Source organism: Colobus angolensis, unplaced genomic scaffold (assembly GCF_000951035.1).
Source record: "Colobus angolensis palliatus isolate OR3802 unplaced genomic scaffold, Cang.pa_1.0 Scaffold306, whole genome shotgun sequence".
In the NCBI taxonomy this organism is placed as follows: domain Eukaryota; kingdom Metazoa; phylum Chordata; class Mammalia; order Primates; family Cercopithecidae; genus Colobus; species Colobus angolensis.
In genome coordinates this window covers 2,431,646-2,448,859 of record NW_012116333.1, presented here as the reverse complement: position 1 = coordinate 2,448,859, position 17,214 = coordinate 2,431,646, and the positions used below count along the sequence as shown (strand labels likewise).

Here is a 17,214-nt window from a genome sequence, read left to right as displayed (position 1 = left end):
TTCACCATTGCCAGCCCAGCTGCTCAGACAAGTGAGGGCCCTTTGCCTGCTGCCCCCTATAAATATGTTAGTCATAGAGGTGATCTGACCATTTTTTTAGTAGTCACATTCAAAAAGGTAAAAAGAAACAGGTAAAATTAATTTTAATATTTTCACTTAACCCACTGTATCCAGAATATCATTCCAACAGTATCTATAAATAAAGATGATGAATGAGATGTGTGATATTTCCTTTTTTATGCTAAGGTGTGGCTTCATCATCTGGTGTGATCTCATACTCCAGCACATCTCATTTTGGATTCATCACATTTTGGAACTTGATAGCCACCTGGGGCTCATGGCTGCCATGTGGGACTATGGGACCCTGGACAAACAGCTATGCATGCTGGTCCTTTGCATGTAAGAAATGTGACCTCTAAGTGGCTTTTTGTGCCAAAGGGGCAGGAGGTGGAGGACTTGCTCCTCCTTCTCAGCTTCCCACTTGGTGATAGAGGTGTTCCTGTCCTTATAACTGTAGGCCTGGAAGGTTGTCTGGGCGGGACTGATTCCTGGACGGGGCTGGGCTCTGGGGCCTGACATGGTGGAGACAGGGCTGTGTGTAGTAAGGGGTGCACCCTGGTCCTTTTCTCTCCCACTGGGGAAATGCAGGCAGGGGATGTGGGTTGAACCCTGAATGAGGGAGGTGCTTTCTCAGGCTGGAGGGCTCCCTGCCTGTGCTGGGCTGCAGGAGACAGGGAGAGTACTGTGGTCCTTCACTCTGAAAATGCTCCTGGGTTCTTACTGTGCATGAGGTATTGTGACCCCTTGCAATGCTGGGGTTGCCACCACATTCCTTGCCTCGAGTGCAGACACTTGAGGGATAGAGCAGAAACATCTATGGGTCCTATTGCAGGGCCTGTGCAAAGCCTGGAGGTCAGAAGACGTGGCCAGGGCATAGGGGTAAGATGGGTAAATATCAACCGTGCCTTGGAGGTCCCGACACTGCTACAGGGCCTGATAAGATGGGAGTAAGACTGCCTCCACCTCAAATCACCCAGCTTGGGGTGGCAGTGGTGATAGGGACAGGTCTAGATGGGGAAGACAGGGCCTTTAGGCTGGACATGCCATCTGGGAGGTTTGCCATGGGGTGAGAGTGTGAGCAGCATTGTCCTAACTGAAAAGAAGAAGAAAGGGTAGCATGGTAGGGAGCACCCCAGGGCCTGCTTCTTCTTATCAGGAGAGGTTGCAAAAATAAACCTTCCTTTTAGAGTCTTCAGAGTCCTAAAGATCCTAAAATCACCATCTGAGAACACATCCTGAGTGTTCACCTCTGTGCAGGAGGGTTGCATGGAGCCGGAGCTTCTAGGTCAAGTGCCTGGGTGCCAGGCCACAGCCCATGGGATGTATTGGCTCCATTATGCACCCTTTTTCAGCTGATTGTCTTCTTGGTCTCCCCCACTTTCTAGTGGGTCTCCTAGGATTGCCTCCCACATAAACTCTTGACACTTGAATCTTTTTCTTACGATTTCTGCTTCTAGGGGAGGCTAAGCTGGGTTGGCACACGTAGGTAAGTATTGATAGCACTAATTATGCAATGCATATTTAAGGATGACTCTGGGTGAAGTCTATTTTTCAGTTGCCTGTGAACCTCATCTTTGATGTCCGGAATCACTTTTGGTCCTATGGGCAGTCCCTCTTAATGGGACCATCAACTCCACATACACGCCACCGAGACCTCACAACGGTGCCTCAGCAAGCACTGGCAGGGGTGCATCTCCTGTACCCTGGCACTGTCTGGCCTCATCAGGCTCCTCGCCCTTCTTAGTCAGCTCCCTGCCTCTGGGGAATGCTGAAGCTGCTCGACTATTCACTGCATTCCTGATCTCCAGGCTGCTCACCTTGCTACCCCAAGCACTGGACTTGCCAAAACACTGGTCAGCTCATGGGATTATCTTGCGTCCCAGTCCCGTCTCTGCTTGGCTCCAGCTGTGGCACAGTGGTCTGGCCATTTCTTCTGTGAGACACTATTTCCCCAACTGCAGGACCCCACACCAGCTGCCCAGTGTCTCTGAGAATGGTGCTGAGTACAATCGGTCCTCCCTATCCACAGGTTCTGCAATGAGGATTCAACTGAACTCCAATAAAAAATATTTGATTAAAAAAATTAAAAATAACAATACAACAATACAAATAATACTGATGAAAAAGACAGTATAACAACAGTTTACATAGCATTTACCTTGTATTATGTATTATAAGTAATCTAGAGATGATTAAAAGTATACAGGAGGATGTGTGTAGGTTATATGGAAATACTACTCCATTTTGGGTAGGGGTCTTGAGCATCTTTGGATTTTGGTATCCTTGGGGGATTCTGGAAACAATGCCCCAAAGATATAAGGGATGACTGTAGTTACAAGAGGGCTCTGGAGTCAGGCTGCCCAACTTTGGCCCTTCCCAGGTATATTAGGTTGCTAAGGCCGCCACAGCAAAGCACCACGTACTGTGTGGCTTTGACAGCAGAAATTTATTATCTCACAGTTTTGAAGGCCAGAAGTCTTGAGATCAAGGTGTCAGCGGGATTCATTTCTCCTGAAGCCTCCCTCCTGGGCTGTACAGACTGCTGCTCTCCCTGTGTCTTCATATGGTCTTCCCTCTGTGCTTGTCTTTGTTGCAATCTCCTTCACTTTTAAGGACACTAGTCAAATTAGATAAGGGCCCAGCCTAATGGCCTCATTTTAACTTAATTACTTCTTTAAAGACCCTATCTCCAAATACAGTCACATTCTGAAGTGCTGGGGATTAGGCTTCAGTTAGGCTCAGTGGAGGAGACATAATTCAGCCCATAACATCACCTGTGTGACTTTGGACAAGTTTATTAACCTCTCTGTGCTTCAGTGTCCTCTGCTGTAAGATAGAAATAATGACAAGGCTACTGTGAAGATTGAATTAGAATACACAGTTGTAGTCTTCAAACTTTTTTGCTTGCATAGTTCCTAAAATAATTTCAAAAACTATGCACTCAATCATTTTTTTGTTGACATCCAAACTTTTTCATCATAAATGTAAATTGTTGCAAAAAATGTAATTTCCATCTTTGACATCTTAAAAACGAAATGATTGATCCATCTTTCTTTTACATCTAAACGTCTTAAATTTAATGATTGTCTTCATTTATTTAAAGCTATCATGAGAAAAAAAGACCTACCCAAACAAGCTTTAACTATTAGAAATTTTGTATTGTTCCTTCTTCTTGAATTTTTATCTTCAATACACTTCCCCACAAAATTTCATCCTACTGTAATACATCTTTTGTTTTGAAGGTTCTTTCTTTATTACCCTATTATACTTATCTGTAAGATAATATATGTGTACAAATTTAAATTAATAATTTTTAAATTTCCTCATTTCATAAGTGTCTGTTAAAATATTTTTAAGATTGACATCAATATTGCACAATTAGTGAACTTTGGAAAATTAGCATAAGATTAATCAAAATGACATAAACATATCATAAATTTAGATACATAATTAATCACCATAAGAAGCAAAATTTATTGGGAATGCATTTTTATTGAAATTGATTTTTATTTTTACTTCGTATCCCTTGTATGAATTTTTTAGCGATAAAATTTGCTATCAATTTTGTTAATAAATGTTAGCTCTGAAATACTTCAATATAAAGAGAGTGTGAATGAATGAATGAAATTTTCTTTTACTCCTCAATTTTTAGAACTGCTGCAAAGGTAGATGTCAAAAGTCACATCATGATTTATCATCCAAAATGATTTTTAATACTCTACCAGATGACAACTGGATTAGGTCATTATTCAATCCTTGTTGAAAGCAAAGTATTAGAAACATCCCCCCCTTGTGAAAGATTTAGTTGCCTAGTTAATAATTTGCTTTCTTGACCCAGATATTAGTATTTTACATCAATTCTTGTTTGATGCCCCATTTACTTTTCAATCTGGGACAAGTCTCCAGGATGGTGTGCTTTGATTTTATGAATAGAAAAGGGTGATGTTAAAAGTGGGGAAGGGAAATAAATACAGCCAGACCTCAGGCATGTTCTAAGAGAATACATTCTTAGGAAAGAATACCATGGGAGGTGAGGATGTGGCAACTGATTCCTTAAAACTGTTTTTCTGAAGAATACCCAAGGGTGTGCAGACCGTAGACTGAAGACCACTGATCCATCTAATAAACTTAGAATAGTGCCAGGGACACATGAAATGTTCAATAAATACTAACTATGGTTATTATTATTGTTGCATCTATTGATTATCTAGTATACAGTAGGTGCTCAGTAAATGGAATACAGAAATAGTTTAGGTATTCATAGAAGGTTAAACCAGATAAACCTGTACAGCTCCATTTGAAGCTGAGATTCTCTCATCTTACTTTGGAACCTGCATAACAGATCACCCCATATGTAATAGCTTAAAGCAACTATTATTTGCTCTTGATTCCACAGGTCGCCAATTTGGGCTGGACTTAGCTGAGCATTTCTTCTGCTGGTCTCAGCTGGAGTCATTCATGCAGCTACAGTCTCTTGGTGCATCACCTGGTACCTGGTTGTTTTGGGCCTTGGGTGGAATAGCTGGTGTCTGCTCCGTGTAGACTCATCTTCCAGTAGGCTAGCCAGGCTTCCTCATGTGGTGGCAGAAGAATTCCCTGCAACAAGAGAGAGAAGGCAAACCCCATAGCACAGGTGTCTTTTATACGTCTTGTTGTGACACATTGGCTAATGTTCTCTTGACCAAAGAAAGTTCGTGTGGCCAAGCCCAGAGTCAGTTTGGGAGGGGGTGCACATGGGTGTGGACACATACAAGGAGGTGTGATTCACTGGGTCCACTGATGTAACAATCTACCACACAATGCAAGGGTGCCCCTGGTTGTTTCAGCTTTACCTCTATTTGAAGTAAATTCAGCTGTGAACCTCAGAGTGGACACTTGCTGAATTATATGTCCAGGTATTCTTACTTTTCCTCTGCAGCCAGAATCATTTGGTTTTCCTCAAAGGGACCCACTGTAGAAGGAGGTTTTGGTCCAAGACTGTTTTCGCAAGGGCCTCTTTTTAGTCCTGGGAGAGCATTAATCAGAGAATTCAAAATCATTTTACAAGAAGGAGCTTCTAAATGGACAGGTTATTCCATCTGGCCTCAAGAGGGCTTTCTTATGGCTCAGGCAGAGCTTAGAGGCTGGGTGACTGTATCACTCCAGGACCCCAACACAACCTGCCTTAGCCCAAAATGAATGCCCAGGAAGTCTAGGGTGTATGGCTTAATGCCTGGCTAGATCCCTGGCTGGGACATATCCAGTCACTGTGGTGTCCATGTTATGGCTCTGCTGTGCTCTTCCAAACAGAAGTATGCAAGTCTTGAGAGTTCGCTGGTATAGCACCAATACCTGAACAACACCTGGCTCCCTGCATTTCCTGGTAATTCCTGGAGCATGTGTATCTGAAGTAGCATTGGTTTACCATCTCCTATCATTTTTCCTTTCACAGTGAGACATTATTTGGTGAAATGCCCTCAGAACAGGTAAGAATATTTCCTTCCTTTTTTCAAATGAAACTCTTTGCCATTTAACTTTCTTTTGATATTACCAAGAAATTTATTAAATTTGTAGTTTTACCTAAAGGTCTCCATATTTGTCCACAAATATGCCTACAAATGTGTATCCTGCATGCATTTGCATGTTTCCAAGGTCTATAGTCTGGTTGTCACCCCCAGGGATCCAGAGAGCATGCAGCCTTTGCTAGCCCAGCAGGCTTGCTGGAGGAGGCTTGGTGTGTGATCCTGCAGAGCTGCTCCCCAGTTTAGGAAGGGGCTCACACCTGGTCTGAACACTTTGATACATTTTGACCGCACACACCCCTAATTCTCTTCACCAATGCTGACTTATTGTATACCCTGCTTTTAGCTGGTGAGACACACCTTATAGGTAACATAATAATTGTAAGAGATACTGCTAATTCAAAGTGTTTAAAAATTTGGAACTTCTGGTCCAGACAAGATGGCATAGGTCAATTTCTTCCTTCTCTTCCTTGCTGAGTAAAGCTTTAAACCTTGGAAATAACATAAGAGATAACCAAATGAAGACTTTGAAAGGTGGTGAAAAGAAGGTAAACTGGTTTGGGATCCCAGAACTGGAGGAGTAACACAACTGTAAGACATCTTATGTTTTCCCATTCAGCAGCAGAAGGTCACCCAGACTTGCTTTTTTCCTACTCCAATCTAGCAACAGAAAACATTCAGGTAAGTTCATTCCTCCCCTGGATCGAAGGGGAGTTCCCCTGAAAACCTCAAGTGAGCCCAGCATCAGCTGCAAAGAGGATGGCTCAGGAGCTCCCTGCACAATGAGCAACAGAGGAAGAGCTCACTTTTTCTTCCAGGCTGACTCCCTGCCTCAACCAGGTGACACCAAGGCTTCAGGGAAGAGCCAGCAAGAGGTACCTAGACACAAAAGTGGCCCAGCAAGGAAGCTTCTTCATCTCCATGGGTGTGAGGCTTCTCTCCCCTACTGAAAAACATCCAGCTTCCAAATCTGAGGAAACTCTCTCTGTCTCCTCTGGCAGCACTGACAGGGCCCAGTGGCACCATATAAACCAAATAGACCAAAATAATACTGTAAAGGCTCTGAAAATGGAAATGCCGTTGGAACTATAGCCCATAGAAGCAGACCAGGATTACATGATAAACCTGGGTGACTGCCTACAAAAATAAGAGATTTAAATAGGACCTGGGACCTTCTGACAAGATACTATAAAAAACCAACCATCATTTTAAAAACCACAAAAATCACAACTTGAATGAGAAGAGATAATTGATCAGATCAACACTGAGATGAATCAGGTGTTGGAATTATCTGACAAAAATTTTAAAGCAGTTTTTTTTCTTTTTATGAGATGGAGTTTCACTCTTGTTGCCCAGGCTGGAGTGCAATAGCTTGATCTCAGCTCACTGCAACCCTCCTGGATTCAAATGATCCTCCTGCCTCAGCCTCTCAAACTAGAATTACAGGCACCCACTACCATCCCCAGCTATTTTTTTGTATGTTTAGTAGAGATGAGGTTTCACCATGTTGGCTAGGTTGGTCTCAAACTCCTGACCTCAGGTGATCCACCCACCTTGGCCTCCAAAAGTGTTGGGATTGCAGGCATGAGGCACCACGTGCAGCCTTAAAGCAGTTTTTATATAAAAAAAGATTCAATGATAATTCAAATTATCTTAAAACAACTGACAAAATTAAACATCTCAGCCAGTAAAGAGAAGTTATTTTTTTAGAAAAAACAAACATATGGAAATTATAGAACTAAAAAGTACAAAAATAGAAATGAAAAACTCACTATTTGGGCTTAATAGGAGAGTGGAGATGTCAGTGGGTAGCTTGTGAAGTGGAGAACAGAGCAATAGAATTTATCTAATCTGAACAACAGAGAAAATAGACTAAAAACAAATAAAAAATGAACAGACCTCAAGGACCTACAAGAGAAAAGATCCAACATTCTATCATCAGAGTTCCAAAAGAAGAGGATAAACAGAGTAGATCTAAAAAAGTATTAGAGAAATAATGCCTGAAAACTCCCCAAATCTGGCAAAAGACCAAGCCCTATAGGTTTAAGAAACTGAGTGAATGTCAGGCATGATAATCTCAACAAAATCCACTTGAAAACACATGATAGTTGAACAGAAAATAAAGTTGAATGACAGTGCATTTCTGCTCTGAATCCATGGAGGGCAGAAGGAAATGGCACATTTTTAAATACTGAAATAAAAGAACTGCCAACCCCAAATTTTATATCCAGCAAAACTATCCTCCAGGAATGAAAGGGAAATAAAGACATTCTCAGAAGAAGGAAAGCTAAAAGAGGTTGCCACTAGCAGACCTACTTTAATGACTAAAATACAATCTTGAAACAGAAAAAAATGCTGGAGCCTTAGGAAGGAAGAAGGAATAATGGAAAGAGCAGAAATAGGATTGCCTATGGTAGACTGTTCTTTCCATGAATAGTTGTGAGTTTTAAAAATCACATTTGAGGATTTAAATAAAAATTATAGAATTGTCTGATGCTCAAGACAACACTGTTTAAAAGTGAGTGAGGTAAAATGACCTAAATAGAAGTCAAAAGTCCATTCAAAGCAATGGAATGTTGGTGCCAGTAGACTGTGTAAAGTCACATATGTATATTGTAATGCCCAAAGCAATCACTAAAATAACTTTGTAAAAACAATACACTCAGAATCGCTATAGATAGATCTTAAAATATATGCAAGTAACATAAAGAAACAGAGGAATGAGAACTACAGGAAATAACCAGAAAACAAACAATAATATGGTAGCCTTAGTTGCTGAAATACAATTTATTTTAAATGTAAATGGTCTAAATACATTAATCAAATTGCAGAGACTGGCAGGGTGGATTAGAAAAATGACCGAACTGGTATGCTTTTTATAGGAAATTCACTTTATACACAATGACATAAGTAGATTGAAAGTAAAAGGATGGAAAAAGATATAACATGCAAACAATAAAATAAATGAGGTGTGGATATACTATAGCTGATAAAATGGACTTCAGGGCAAAAAACCTTACTAGAGACGAAGACTGACATTAGATGATAAAGGCTCAATCCATCAGAAAGACAAGTTTCCACATGAGTACACATCAAACAACAGAACCACAAAATTTAAACAGCAAAAACTGAAAGACCAGAGAGAAGAAATAGCTAAATCTATAGTTTTAGTTAGGGCCTTCAATTCCTTCCCCTTATCTACTGATTGACCTGCTGTAGATAGAAAATTAGCGTGGGTACTGAAGATCTAAACAACACAATCAACCAATGGTGCCCAATTGAGACAGATCAAACACTCTAACCAACAGTAAAAAAAACACGTATTTTTCAAGGCTACATGGGACATTCATCAAAATAGACCATATCCTGGGCTGAAAAACAATCCTCAACAAATTTAAAATAATTGAAATAATACAGAATGTGTACTCTGAGCACAGTTAAATCAAACTTGAAATTAGTAACAAAACAACTGCAGGAAAATCTCTAAATGTGGAAACAGTTTTTTGTTGAAAGTGACAAGCTGATTCTAGATAATATATGTACATTTAAAAAAATAACAAAGTTGGAGGACTTACATTTCTTCTGTCCAAAACTTATTCTAATGGTAGAGTACTGGAGACACTGAAGTATTGATATAAAGTATATAGATCAATGTAGCATAATTGAGAGTCCAGAAATAAATCCTTATATTTATGGCCAACTGACTTTTGACAGAGATGGCAGGACAGTTCTAAAGGGAAAGCTTTGTCCTTTTGACAGACAGTGCTGGGTCACATGGGTATCCATATACAGAAACATGAACTGAGACCCTTGCCTCACATTGCCTCCAAAATTAACTAAAAATGGATCTTAGACCTAAGCATAAAAGCTAAAATTACAACATTTCTAGAAGAAAGCAGGAGAAAATCTTTGTGACCTTGGGTTGGGCAAAGTGACACTAAACATAGGATCCATAACTGAAAGAACTGATGTAATTAAAAACCTTTGCGTTTCCAAAGACACCATTAAGAAAATGAAAAGATAAGTAAGCACCATACTTGCAAATCAGATAAACCAATAAAGAACTTGTTCCTAAAATATATAAAGACCTCTCACAACTCAATAATGAGGTGACAGATAACACAATTAAAAATGGGCACAAAAGATTTCAATAGATATTTTCCTATAGAAGATATCCAAATGGTGAGCAAGTACATGAAAGATGTTCAGTGTCGTTACTTATTAGGGAAGTGCAAATTAAAACCACAATGTGATATCACTATACTCCTACTACGATGACTATAATCCAAAAGACAGACAATACCAATTTCTGGCAAAGATGTGGAGAAATTGGATCTTTGTACATTGCTGGTGGGAATATAAAATGGTGCCACATCTTGGGAAAACAACTTGGTGGTTTCTTAAAACCTTTAAGTTATCCTATGACCTAGCAATTCCGCTCATAGGAATCTACCCAAGAGAAAGCATATGTCTCACAAAAACATATATGCAGTTGTTCATAGCTGCTGTGTTCATGATAACCAGAAACCAGAGACAATCTAGATATATCCATCAACTCATGAATTGGAAAACAAAATTAATATATCCACCCAATGAGGTACCACTTAGTAATAGAAAGGAACACACTGGGTATGGACCAAAGCATGGATGAGCCCCAGTAATACTAAGCAGAAAAAGTCATATGCAAAAAATTATGTATGTATGATTCCATTTTTATGAAATGCCTAGAAAACATAAATTTATGGAGACAGAAAGTGGATTAGTGGTTTCCTAGAGCTGAGGGTGGGAGTGGGGATTAACTATAAATATACAAGATGGAACCTTTGGGGGTGATAGAAATGTTTTAAAACTGTATTGTAGTGATGCATGAATCTAAAAGCTATTGAATTGTACACTTGTGATCAGTACATTTTATGGTACATCAACTATGCCTCAGTAAAACCATTTGTTTCTTTTTTAAAGCATATGTCCCAATAAGGTCCCCAAGACTAGGGTGATTCTGGCATTTCAGACTTGGGTAATGGCTGGAGATGGTCAGAGCTGTGGATGATCAGCCTGCCAGCATGCTCAGGATTTGCTTTCTGTGATGTTTTTGTCTGCACTTTTGTGTCTAGCAAGCAGCCTCTGGTGACTGGGGCCCCTCCTTTTTTCCTTATAGTTGCCCCAGTCTGAGCTGGGGCTGACTGAGGCTAGAAGTACAGCAAGGATGTCATCCAATCCTGGTGGACATTAGAGTTTGATCTCCCCTCAGCCCAGGGATAACTGAGGTCAAGATGACCACAGAATCTTGTTCAAAGGCTGCCTCCTTCTCTGCCAGTCATGCTGGGCACTGTCAGGTTGGTTGGGTGTCTGAGTGGCAGTTCTCCCTATGAGCAGTCTCCTGTTGGGTCAGCCCACAGATTTGCCTCTAGAAAGCCTGCATTTACTTTACCTCCATCCTAGGACCCTGCTAGGGCCAGGCCTTGACCCATAAACCTGGTAGTCAGCTCCTGGCCAACTTTGCATTCATTTTCCCAATTAGAACTTCATGCCTGTTGGACTTAGTGCAGCCCAGACTGGCTGCCAGTGCTAGTGAATTGGTCAATTCTTGCCTTTATGCCTGGCTTTAGCGTGAATTGTGCTCTGCCTGTGTAGCCCAGGCAGCTCCTCCTGTCCCTGTTGTGCCAGGAGCTCCCAGGTCCCAGCACCCTCATCTGTCTGCCTGCTCTGTGCTGCTGCCATGGGCATATGGGGCCCTGGAGTCTTAAGCTGTGATCAGGAAGAATCCCCTTCTCTGGCTTCTGACCATTTCATCCTAAGGGGGAAGAGACAAAAAGCACAGGGTCAGGACAAAAAGCCTGGGTTGGAAACTCTCAGGCAGGGCAGGGGAAGGGCCTCCAGAAGAGACCATATACTGACTCTGAGGCTGCGGTCACTGAATGAGGGGCCTTGCCAAGTGACCGGGCCAGAACTTGGAGACTCAAGGGAATTCCATGACTTGCTAAGAAAAGTTCAAACGGAAGGAAAATAAATCTCATCTTGAATGTTTATTGTCCCTGAAGTTGTAAATTGCAGTCTCTTGGAGGGGTGGCCCTGACCTTCAGGAGTGGGAGACTGTTCCTTTCCCAGGGCAGAGTGCTCTGAGGATGCAGAGCAGAGAGCAGGGCCTGAGTAAACATCTCAAGGATCTGTGAGGTTAAATGTGCCCTTCCCAGGGAGGACAGCCCTGAGAGCAGCTCAGCTGGAGGACACAAAATTGCTCCAAAATTCCTGGAAACCCAGAGTGAAAATGAAATCCCCCCAGTTGCACAGAGCTGTGATGCAGTCCATTCTGCAACACCTCTTCAATGGATCCAGATACCTTCCTTCCTGCAGGAGCAAGTTAAAGAAAGTTGTGGAGAGGGCTGAAGGGGCACCACAATGGCAATTCCCAACCAGGATGTCTCCTGGCCTTTTGCTTCACCTCTGCTTATGGGGTTGAGACAATAAGGTGCTTGCCAATGAGGGAAAGTATAGTGCAGCAATGAATGGGACAGAAAGTCAATGCAATGGAAGGAGAAGCAGCAGGTATAGTTATGGAAGCTGAGGATGACTGCAGAGACATTGCAGACACCTGACTTCTAGAGGTCCAATGGCCTCTCATTAGAGGCATCTATTTGTGAATAGAAACCTCACCAAAATGAACAGGCTTTACTGTGATCAGTAGTAAGGTCAGATTAATCAGTTCTTTCAGGAGTTTTTCTGGGACACATGTCACAGTCAGGTCATTCTCCTCCTGAGTGAACCTTCAGTCTCAAAGAAGACCAGAACTCTAAACAGACTTTTGCTGTGCCCCAGCCATTTCTCATTGTTGCTTGCTTGGATTTTAACCCACATGCATGCTTGTGCCCTCCCTCTGCCCACGTTCACCTGAGCAAGCAAGGTGGTAAGGATGGGGGCAGTAGACTCAGGGATGGGGTCTGCCTGGCCACTTGTCTCCCATGTCCCCTCAGTCATTACTACCTTGTCATGTCCCCACTGCACCCCAGCACTCAGGCCCAGTGTCCTTCTTCCACAGCCCTCCAGGCAGGGGTGGGAGTGGGCAGGGCAGGCCTATGAGATGGGGTTGGTTCCTGGCATAAAGAACATGCACCTGGATTCTGACAGCTTAAGTGTCAGGTCAAGTTGTGCCACTTGGCAGCTTTGTGACCTTGGGCCACTTACTCGGCCTTTCTGGGAATGTTTCGTCCTCCACAGACAGGCACAGATTTGCCTTTTGTCACTGTTGCTAAGGGTTTCCATAGGAATTTGATGAGAGAACAGTGGTCATGGGCTGGTGCAGCCCAGCTCTACCATATTTATTTCTCATTCTCAGAAAAACTCTGCAAGGCACAATTGGTTCCCCTAGACTAAGAGCATGGATGAAACTGCCAATGATTAGACCAATGACTAGCCCTCTGTCATTTACAAGCCTTCTGAATCCAGGTTATGGCTTGGATGTTTGTCCCCTTCAAATCTCATGTGGAAATGTAATTTCCAGGTTGGAGGTAGGCTTGGTGGGAGATGTTTGGGTCATGGGGGCGGATCCCTCATGAATGGCTTGGTCTGTCCTTGTAATGAATGAGTTCTCTCACCTGATGAATTCACACAAGATCTAGTTGTTTAAAAGAGCCTGGCCCCTCCTTCCTCTTTCTGTTGCTCCCTCTCTTGCTGGGTGATAAGCAGACCTCTCCTTTGCCTTCCGCCATGATTGGAAGCTTCTGAGGCCCTCACCAGAGGCCCAGAAGCAGATGCCAGCACCACACTTCCTGCACAGCTTGCAGAACCATAAGCCAATATAAACCTCTTTTCTTGATAAATTACCCAGTTTCAGATATTCCTTTATAGCAACACAAATGAACTAATATACCAGGTGACAGAAAAGCTGGCTCAGATGGTCTTGTCCAGGAAGGAATCTTGCAGGCTCACCTAACTAGTGATGCTACAGTGGGCAGATCTCAGGGCAACTCTAGCTAGAGGGACAAGGGGTCATCAGGGTGGTGGCTTCCAGCCCCTGCCCTTCTCTGGGAAGAGCTGTGTCCAGGTGGTGATGAGAACCCAGGCCAGGCAGGCTCCCCTGAGCAGGGACAGGTGCCAGCAGGGGTCAGCCCACATCCATCCATCCATGGCCTTTGTGAATGAGTCATCTCTCTTCCTAACCAGCAAGCACAACCTGGCCATTAGTGGAGCAGCCTCCAGCATGGACTGAGGCTGAGCAGGGAGTGGGGTCTCCCACTCAAACACAGCCTTACCCCTGGCTGGGCAGATGCTGAGGAGTCACCTCTCCCTGCCATTATTACCAGGACACAAACCTGCGACCCTGTAGAGCACCACTAAATTATCTCCTGATCTCACCAGCTAGTGTACAAAAATGTTAGCTCAAACAAAAACGCCAGCCTGGCAAAGTCTCTGCTGTGGACTTCATGAAGCCAGCAGGGAAATGCAAAGGAAGAGCTTCGCTCGCAGCTGCAGGAGGTTCTTGTGGCTCTAAGGATGAGCTTCTTGGGTGATGTAAACCATTTATTGTAAAGGTCATGGGGACACTGTGGACAGGGAGATGGCTTGGCAAATACCTCACAAAGGAGCAGCATTTATTCTAATGCTGTGCAGAGGATGCATGCAGAAACATCATGGAGCAGATGCAGCAGAGAGCGCAGCTTTGTGATTCACAAGGATCTGGCGTCCTTTCTCAGTGCATTGGCACTCACTTAGGTTGTAGCGAATACTGCCTTGTCCTGCTTCCGATTCAAGGACTCAGAAGGCAGTTTCTGTGGTAATAATGATGTATAATAATGCTGATAAGGTCATGATAGGTGACTCCCTATAAGCACTTAGTATGCTCTAGACACAATTCTATGTGCTTGGAACATGTCACCCACTTAATGGAAAAGAATCATTTCAAAGGGTCCCTGTGAGTGGGTGGCACCATTCATCCATCTTGAAAGTGAAGTTCTGCAACTTTTAAGCAGCTCCTGGCATATGGCACCAATTGACTTTGTGTGTTTCTGTGGCAGGGAAAGCTGCTGGAGCAAGCTCAAAAAGCCTAAGGCGAAACATTGGGGAACTCGCCCTGTTTGAATGAGTTCTTGGCCTTTATCAATGGCAGCTGACCCTGGGGAGAAGGGGTACCTACAGTTGTTACTATTATTCATTTTCCTTTAAAAGATGACAACAAATTGGCACCATAGTTGTGGAGACCAATTCCCCTCCTTCAAGATTCTGCACATAATGTTCCGGGCGTGGGGTTATGGGGTGGCGAGTGTGTTGTGTGAAATCTTGGAAGGAGGCCATAGAGCTGCTTGGAAAGGAACTGATGGATCCCTCCCTCCATCTGTGTCAGGCATCTTTCTTGTCAGAACCGAGATAGACAGGCAGGAAGACAGGAAACACATGGACGTTTCTGGAAGTAAAATAATCAGCTGAGTGACACCTTTCAAAGAAGAGCTCAGGGGGCCTGGAAGGATGTTGGGAGGACTGGAGCCAACACAGCTCCATTAGCTCCATGCACTAAGGGTTTCTGAATGGGGATATTTGGCTTGACAGCGCCTGTTCACTCAATCCAGCTGCTGTGTGTCATAGAGCAGAACTGCCATGCCTTTGTGGGACAGCAGCTCCTTTTGGGAGGTGGCCAGGCCGGAACCTGGTACATCTTACAGCAAGGCCTCTGCACGTGTGACGTCCTGCCTGCCCCTGTTGGAGACAGAAAAATAGCCTTGCTCCACAACGAGCTCCCACAAATAGCACTTCTCTCTAATCAAACAGCTCTCTAATTTAGAGGGAGTTTCCGGGCGAGCCTGTTTTCTGTCTTTCCTGGTTTGACTCACTCCAACAAGGCTTGCTCTGTTGTGTCAGAGACAAAATATAGCCCTGTTCCAACCTGAGATGTCGAATAACTTTTCTTGTAAGTTAATCATAAGGTGGACTTTCTTAGCCAAAAATTCCAACCAGTTCTGCTGGCTCAAGGGGAGAAACAAGATTCTGAGAGAGTGTCTACCCTATGTTAACATGGTGATTCATTGTCTAAATGAGATCAGATTGTCAAAATATGAATTAAAATTAAATTTAGTGCAGTTTTACTGTTTCGAAGGAAAATTATGATGGCAAAGCAGGTGTTTTCCAGCTTAAGGAAATCCTTGAACATGATGTTACAAGTACATTAAAAATGATGTTCTGGAAACTTCCATTTTATATTAAAGAGTTAAAAAAATAAATCCATCACTGCGCGGTGGCTCATGCCTATAATCCCAGCACTTTGGGAGGCTGAGGTGGGTGAATCACGAGGTCAGGAGATCGAGACCATCCTGGTTAACACAGTGAAACCCCGTCTCTACTAAAAACAAAAAAAAATTAGCCGGGCGTGGTGGCGGGCACCTGTAGTCCCAGCTACATGGGAGACTGAGGCAGGAGAATGGCGTGAACCTGGGGGGCAGAGCTTGCAGTGAGCCGAGATTGCACCACTGCACTCCAGCCTGGGCGACAGAGCGAGACTCCGTCTCAAAAAAAAAAAAAAAATCCAAAAAGAGAATAGGAAGTGGAAATACTATTTGATTCTACACTGTGCAAGGTGCAGTTGGGGAGACTACCCAAGTTTTCAGGCAAAGGAAGAAAGGAAAATGTCAAAAGATTTTAGCAAAAACAAATTTAAAAACTGTGCATTGAACAAAAAGCCAGAATTCAAAGGGAATTGGGAAAACTATTTTCAATAAATATGTCCAAATGGTGTAAAAGTTGCTTGCAAACCTGTAAGAAAAGCTCAAGATCCTAAATCAAAAGTAGAAATCAAGAAAATCCTAAATCAAGATCCAAAAAAAAAAAACCAAAATCAAGAGAAGGAGCTATCCTTACATCATAAATGAGAAGACTCCTTAGACAAACATGGGAAGTACTCATTCTCACTAGAAATCAGAGAAATGCAAATCAAAAAGGGATCAGTTTTTTCTTCATTAAATGAGTCATTTTTTAAAAATTGACAAATGGTGTTAAAGAGGGTGACGTAGGTGTTCTTATTTGTTGAGTGGCATAGCTGTGGTGTAATACTAACTTGTCAAAAATCATTTTGACAGTAAGTATTAAATAGCCTTGAAAATAGTCCTTTTCCATGACCTAGTAATTCCAACTTTAGAAATTCAACCCCAAAATGAAAGTCTAAGAATAAAAAACCATTATGCACAAATACATTTTTAGCAGTGTCATTTCTATGTTAAACTGAGAAAGAAATGAGATGTTTAGATGTTAGGGAAATGGCTAAGTAAACATCGGCTTATTTCCTCACTGGAATAGTATGAGACTATAACAATATGAAAAATTTAGATTAAGTAAAAATAAAAATACAAAATTATAATATAATATGATTCAAAAACACTATATATGAACAAGGAAGGGTTGAAAATTTGTATCTACACACAAAAAAACTGCACATGGGTGTTTATAGCAGCTTTATTAATAATTGCTAAAACTTAGAAGTAGCTGAGATGCCTTTTAGCAGGTGAATGCATAAACTGTGTTACATCCAGATGACAGAATATTACTCAGTGCCCAAAAGAAATGAGCTGTCAGGCTGGGAGCAGTGGCTCATGTCTGTAATCCCAGCACTTTGGGAGGCCAAGGCGGGTGGATCACCTGAGGTCAGGAGTTCGAGACTAGCCTGACCAACATG

The 17,214-nt window shown here is 42.5% G+C and overlaps 1 protein-coding gene across 1 annotated transcript in view; it reads left to right on the top strand.

Annotated features, from left to right (window-relative positions):
* VSTM4 (V-set and transmembrane domain containing 4) overlaps positions 1-17,214 on the top strand; it is an 89,792-nt gene that overhangs the window by 38,859 nt on the left and 33,719 nt on the right. The window contains exon 4 of the mRNA XM_011950394.1: positions 5,492-5,525. Within this exon, the coding sequence (XP_011805784.1) occupies positions 5,492-5,525 (34 nt within the window). The remainder of the gene's footprint in view (positions 1-5,491; positions 5,526-17,214) is intronic.